General features: G+C 35.2%; 1 protein-coding gene across 8 annotated transcripts in view; it reads right to left on the reverse strand.

Annotated features, from left to right (window-relative positions):
- Ccne2 (cyclin E2) overlaps window positions 1-6965 on the reverse strand; it is a 14024-nt gene that overhangs the window by 2953 nt on the left and 4106 nt on the right. For all 8 annotated transcript variants that reach the window (XM_031366623.1, XM_031366626.1, XM_031366622.1 and 5 more), the window contains exons 6-10: window positions 6604-6739; window positions 4267-4413; window positions 2785-2880; window positions 1994-2128; window positions 103-214 (exon numbers count right to left, since the gene is read on the reverse strand). In XM_031366623.1, coding sequence (XP_031222483.1) covers window positions 103-214; window positions 1994-2128; window positions 2785-2880; window positions 4267-4413; window positions 6604-6739 — 626 coding nt within the window. The remainder of the gene's footprint in view (window positions 1-102; window positions 215-1993; window positions 2129-2784; window positions 2881-4266; window positions 4414-6603; window positions 6740-6965) is intronic.

The following is a 6965-nucleotide window of genomic DNA, read 5'->3' on the forward strand; positions in this document are numbered from 1 at the left end:
GATTGTGGAAATACACTAAGGGTTAAGCACTTTTAGAAAAATAAAACAAAATCAACTAAATTGTTTTGTGTTGTGAACAGGTACAGAGTCAACAAGTCTTACCTGCAGCTTTCTTAACCACCTCAATGGAGGTAAAATGGCATAAGGCAGCGGCAGCCAGAATTCTGTATTGAAATTCTAGGGAATCGATGGCTAGAATGCACAGATCTAAAAGCTAACAAGGAAAAAGCAAAAGTAATATAAGAGAAACATAAACAAGTCCATATATATATGTGTATAACTCTAAAGTAACTAAGCTACCACCCACTCTCAGGATTGCAGGAAAGGGAGTAAAAACAATAGGATTGTAGGACCACAGTGATAACTATTAGAAAGGTGAGCACTTCATCAAGATTGGAAAAAGCTAGTGAAGGCTTCTGAGTTAGGTAACAGGCCAGGCTGTTAGATTGGTGGGTAGAGAATGTTTGAAGTAGAACACTGCCAAAGCTAACACTTCTTATGAAATAAGCAAGGAACACCTTCCTTCCTTATCCAAGGTGGGTAGTGGAAAGCAAGGAAACCTAGAGGTAGTAGCTTTGTTGTATTGTGTTATATGGAGCACTGCTGCTTAAGCCCACTGTGGGATTTTAAATCAGGAAAGTTACTTTTTAAAGGATGCAGTAAACTGGACAGACTAGAACGCAACATTCTTAACTTGATAGGTAAGAGGTGTATTATCTTGGTAATACAGGAACTGGAAAAGTAGCAGTTACATGGCCAGATTTCAGAGGGTTAAGCTGATTTCCTGGTCACTGAATAACTTAGTATTTGACCTCACACATCAGGCAAGAAGGTGGTAGAAACTAGAGGAGTTGCAAGTGAAATATTACCACAGATTATTATCTATGTAATTCAGGAGACCAATATTTTCAAATCTGGATGTTTTGGAATCTTGAAGTATTTACAAGTATATGAGATCTCTTGGGAGCTGGAACTCATGTCAGAACTCAATTCACTTACATACATGCTCTATATAATTATATATAATTGTGTATATATACATATATACACTCAATTTTATAGAATATTTTTAATGTGCCTGTTTTAACCATCACTGAAGTCAAGTGTGGAGTTTTTCCACAATAAAAAATTCCAATTTTTCGGGCTGGAGAGATGGCTCAGCAGTTAAGAGTACTGACTGCTCTTCCAGAGGACCTGTGTTCAATTCCCAGCAGCCACATGGTGGCTCACAACCATCTGTAATGGTATCTGATGCCCTCTTTCTTTGGTGTGTCTGAAAAGAGTGACAGTGTACTCATAAGATAAATGAATAAATGAATAAATAAATACTTTTTTAAAAATCCAATTTTGCAGCATTTTCAAAATTCTGGAATAGGGATATTAAAAATTATATACTAGAAATATCCTACCACTTTATTGACTTATAGATTTAAAACACAAATTCTAATCCAAATGACTTAATAATCAACACTAAATGTCAATTTTACATCCTATATAGAATAAAATTAAAGGTTGCTTTCACAGAAGTATATAGCCTTCAGATCTTACTTATTGTAAAGAATGGAATCCTCATTCTCTTTAGTTACTGTTAGAATTAAAGAACAGCAGACCAGGCATAGAGGATATGCTATCTTTAATCCCAGAATTTGGGAGGCAGAGGCAGGTGGATCTCTGAGGTCAAGGCCAGCCTGGTCTACAGAACAAAGTTTCGGGACAACCAGGGCTACACAGAGAAATCCTGTCTTAAAAAACAAAACAAAAAGCCTAAAAGACAACTAGTTGAAAACATAATTTTTCTCCATTTTATATCAAAAAGATTTTTATTTTAATCCCAAATCCTAAAAAATATTTTCTTTTCTAGAATTATTAAGCAATGTAAGTACTTGAAACAGAATTTTATGGGTCAAATGTTTTCTTGTTGACTAAGATTTATCTCAGTATGTCATTTTGTTGTGTAGTTCACAACTTATATATTCAGTAACAGGGTCAATACCTGAGCTATCTGGATGAACGTCTCCTGAGAATATTGAGGTAGAAGAACTTTAGGAACATCTTTAACAGCATCAACTTGGAGAAAAAGATTCAACCAGGAGATGACTGTTACCGGACAAAGTTCCCATTTTAAAGCCTGTCAAAATGAAAATTTTAAATCCCCATTAATTATGACATAAAATGTACACACACACACGTACACATATTCTGTACATAGTAGAGTTTAGAAGTTAAGTAAATTCCCTACCAACCACTAACCATATTAATATTTTTGCATCAAACTTTTAGGATTATATGCTCAGACTAAAACCTCAATTTTGGTTCTTCTTAAAATTTTGTTCAAAATTGTATTTAATTTGGGGGTGGGCATATGGTGTGACTAGTATGTGAAGGTTAAAAAGACAACTTCACATCATGTGGGTTCCCCATGAATCAAAATGTTGTCGTGCCTGCCTGGCAGTAAGTCCCTTTAGCTTGCTGAGTCATTCATTTCATTGGCCCCTAAGTTTGGCCTTTTTTTTTTTTTTTTTTTTTTAAGATTTATTTATTATTATACCTAAGTACACTATAGCTGTCTTCAGACACACCAGAAAAGGGTGTCAGATCTCATTATAGATGGTTGTGAGCCACCATGTGGTTGCTGGGATTTGAACTCAGGACCTTCGGAACAGCAGTCAGTGCTCTTAACCATTGAGCCATCTCTCCAGCCCAAGTTTGGCTTTTTTTATATCCAAGGTTCACTCATAATTACTATATTACAAAATTGTAACTAAGAAAGGACATTATCATTACCTTTAATATATTGAGTTCCATCTTTAAGATATCTACTTCACTGCAAGCACCATCAGTGACATAAGCAAACTCTTGGAGTTTGGGAGCGTAGATTTCCTTTAATTCAGAAATTATTTATTAAACACAATTTAAATAAAAACAAAAATTATATATAGTCTATATATATGTAGGTTTCAGTTTTAAGGACAGCTTCACAAAGTGATTATAAATCAAAACTGCATTAAGATTTTTTTGGTATGTAATTATCTGTTACTAACTACTGTGTTCATTTTCAAGATTTATTTTCCTGGAGTTGACCTTGTATTTCAATCTTAATCTGTTATTTCAATTAAGAATAATAACCTTTTTAATACTGTCTGCTGGCCAGACAAAAACAAGACACTCAACAAATAGGGTCTTGTGCTGGGGATGTGGCTCATTTAGTTGAGTGCTTGTCTGATGTGTAGGAAACACTGCATGTAAGCCTGTAATCCTATCACTGGATGGAGGCAGGAACATCAAGGCCATTTTCCAGCTGTAGAGTGAGTTTGGGCCACTCAGAACATCTCAAAACAACAAAAATAAGTTCTAGAAACTAAACACATTGTCCTAGTACTAAAGTATATTTATCAAAAAATACTGGGCTTATGCTTTTGCTTGCTGTAGTAGCACCTCTACTTTAAGAAACAAAAGAAGGCCGGGTGTGGTATCACATGTTTTTAATCCCAGCACTCAAGCAGGTCTGTGAATTTGACACCAAATTCCAGTCTAGCCATGGCTAAATCATGATACCCTGACTTACAAGTGTTTCCCAAAGAAGGGCAAGCCCCTGGGCTAAGTCCCCAGTATAGGCGGGGAAGGAAAAGATTTGTGTTTTGGCTGATGGCAAGTTTGTCTTAAAAGTCTTGAGAATTAGAAATTATCAGAGTTAGAAGAAAAACCTAGCATGTGGCAGCAAACTAAAGACTTCGATATATAAAGATCTGAAACAATAGGACAGGCTCTACCATATGTTGTAGAATTTGGAGAGAACATAAAACTCAGAAGATACACTTGAAAGAAAAAGTAGATACTTTGGGATATTAATGTGCCTAATCCCTCAAAATGATACCAGCTGCAAAGAGCATTGGAAACAGCCAACGGTGTATTAAAAAGTAATAGTTATTACATATTTTTGCAAGTTTAAGGCAATTAAGTTTTCTTTTAACATGACACCAACATTAGACAGGAAAATATTAGGCTGGATAGACCATTATTCTTACTCAGCATAATAGTTCTTTCATTTGATTGTTTAGCTTCTAAAGACCATTCTTCTGAACTCAGCTGCTCTATAATTATGTAACAACACTGACCTATGATAACTTCATATATCCCTACTATAAAGAATAAGACAATTATTTTCCATAAAATTTAGCTCAGAAAATGACAGTGTCCTGAGATTAGTGTATTTATCTAAAAACTAAGTTTACAATAAATATATCTGGATGAAATTTAAGAACTCACCTCAAGTTTGGAAGCAATGAACAGTGAGGTAATCCCAATGAGTTGAAGCATATTTTTATTTACATCCTTTTGTGTCAACATAAACCTATCAAAAAAGTCTTGGGCAAGGTAAAATGTCTCCCTATGAAGAGTATATACTTCACAGACCTGAAAGAACCAAAATACTCAATATTATTTCCAGAATTTATCCAAAATAAAAAGTCGTATTTACTATACCAAATTACAAGCTACTTTGAGGCTAAGTTTTGTTTTTCAGGATGTCATTATTAACATAAGGGAGGGAATAACATGTACTGATAGAGTGAGCTTGTTATCCTTGCTCTCCTAGTTTTACAGTTTTTCCATAAGTTATTATTTTTCAATATTTTATTGCAGACTAATTTAGTAGCATTGGTGATAAGATCTTTCCATGTTTTTGGTTTAGTAGGAATTGCCCTTACATTTCACTATTGCCATTCTTATACTTAAAGAAAAGTTTAATTTTCAATGTTACTCCATGAAATGGGTTGCCATTATCTACCTTTTTGAAAATGAGAAGCATTTTAAAGAATTATTCTGTTCCTGTCTTATACTATTTTAAAATCAGGGATGTGATGCCTGGAGAATGACTCAGTAGCAAAGAACTTGCTTATACAGAGTCTAGGCACCTCACCATTGTTTATAACCTCAGTGCTAGAACTGATGCCTGTCTTCTGATCTCCTTGGGCACTTGTACTCACATTTACACATAAAAGTAAAATCTTAAAATCAAGAATAGATGTTGTATTTCAAAATCTTTAGGATTTTTCAAACAAGCTTTTTTTTACATTCTTAGACTGAAAATATTTGTGTCAGCATACAAAGTAAAAACTTTTAGTTAACATAATTCTTAACTATACTGATGTCATTACCACTATAAAAATGGACCTCATGTTCAATTTTGAAATCCCCCAAATGAAAATAGGCAAACCCAACAACTTTTGTTTCCTTTCCATGCTATCAATGGATCATCTTTAAGGACAATGACCTGATACAACCTCATTTTATATAGTCTTAGAAACATTTCTGGAGCTGGAGTGATGGTTCAGCGGTTAGAGCACTGACTGCTCTTCCGAAGGTCCTGAGTTCAAATCCCAGCAACCGATGGTGGCTCACAACCATTTGAAATGAGATCTGATGCCCTCTTCTGCCTCTTCTGGGGTGTCTGAAGACAGCTTACATATAATAAATAAGTAAAAATCTTAAAAAAACAAAAAAGGAATCATTTCTGAGCCTGTACCATATTTTTATCTATCAAAAGGTCCACCCTATCTTTCTCCCTCAGAATGAATCTAAATCTTCCCAATATTAGGGATTAAACCTAGGGCTTCACCATGTGTTAGGCAAACATTTCACCACTAAATTGTATACATCTCACCTGCCCCTTATTTTGAGGCAGTATCACTGTAACCTGCCCTGATTGCTTGAAATATGTAAATCCTCTTTCCTCAGTCTACCATCTCCCATCAGGCTACAGAGCAGATAATCCAGAGTTGGAAGGAAATTAGTTTAACATCAAGTAATTTACAATCATACAAATAAGAAAAAAAAATGTTTGCACAGATCTTATAGACATTTCAGAATTACTGATATTCCTTTAAATCAATGGTATATTTTTCTGTTTTGAGGCAAGGTTTCACTATGTAATCCATCTGACCTGGAACTTGCTATTAGGCAGGGTTGGCCTTAACCTCCCAATCTTCCTGCCTCAGCCTTTGAGGATTACAGGGATATACTACCATCCATGCCCAGGAGTATAGTGTATTTCTAAAAGGAACAGGAGCACATTATAAAGGAAGCTAAATAGGATATAAAGGGCTTAAGGTTTCGGGGTAAGTGTTCATGGCAGAAAAAAGATGTCTGGGACCCCCAAAGCCTAAGCTGGTCCTTTGTATGCCTGTATACAAAACCCAGTCAACTATACATCCCATTCACCTTGAGTACCCTCAACTAGAAACAGACCTAACACATACCAGGAATTTCTGATTTTGGTTTGGGTTGTATTGAAGATGTGTTCTTAGGACTTTACTCTTTGCTTTGGTACTGAGTACACACTCTCATTGAGCTATGCTCCCAACTCCTGATTTTATTCTTAAAAACAGTAGTTGGTCTGGGATTATAGCTCAGCGCTGGTCTAGTATATAAGGTCCTGGTTCAATCCCCAGCACTATAAGGGAAAAAATATCAAGTCATATTCTACTTTACATGTTACAAACTACACTGTGGACAACATACTCTGAAGTCTCATGGAAGGCATATACCCATATACATATTTTTCTGTCATAGATGCAAAAGAAATTTCTATTTTTCAGAACATACCTCTAAAAGCCAGTCTAAAAGTATTGACCTCATCTGTGGTTCCAGGTCAGAATGCAGAACTTCAAAATGTTTGTCATGCACATATCTGTTTTCCTTTTGTAACATGTTTTGCCAAACCTCCTGTGAACATGCCCAGCTACATGAGAGGGGCACAGGGGGAGGAAACACATAATTTATAGTTGTGACCTATACAAGTTCTGTTTACAGTAGCATAAAAACAGTTTCAAATAGCCAACTCCAACTTGGAATTACTGGATTTCCACCTTATTGGTTAAATCTCAGGAATGCTACATAATCCTATTTTTCTTATAATTTGTAAAAGTTATGGTTTAAGATAACTTTGGTTTGGTTTTTTTTTTTTT

This window comes from Mastomys coucha, unplaced genomic scaffold (assembly GCF_008632895.1).
Source record: "Mastomys coucha isolate ucsf_1 unplaced genomic scaffold, UCSF_Mcou_1 pScaffold14, whole genome shotgun sequence".
Taxonomy (NCBI): Eukaryota; Metazoa; Chordata; class Mammalia; order Rodentia; family Muridae; genus Mastomys; species Mastomys coucha.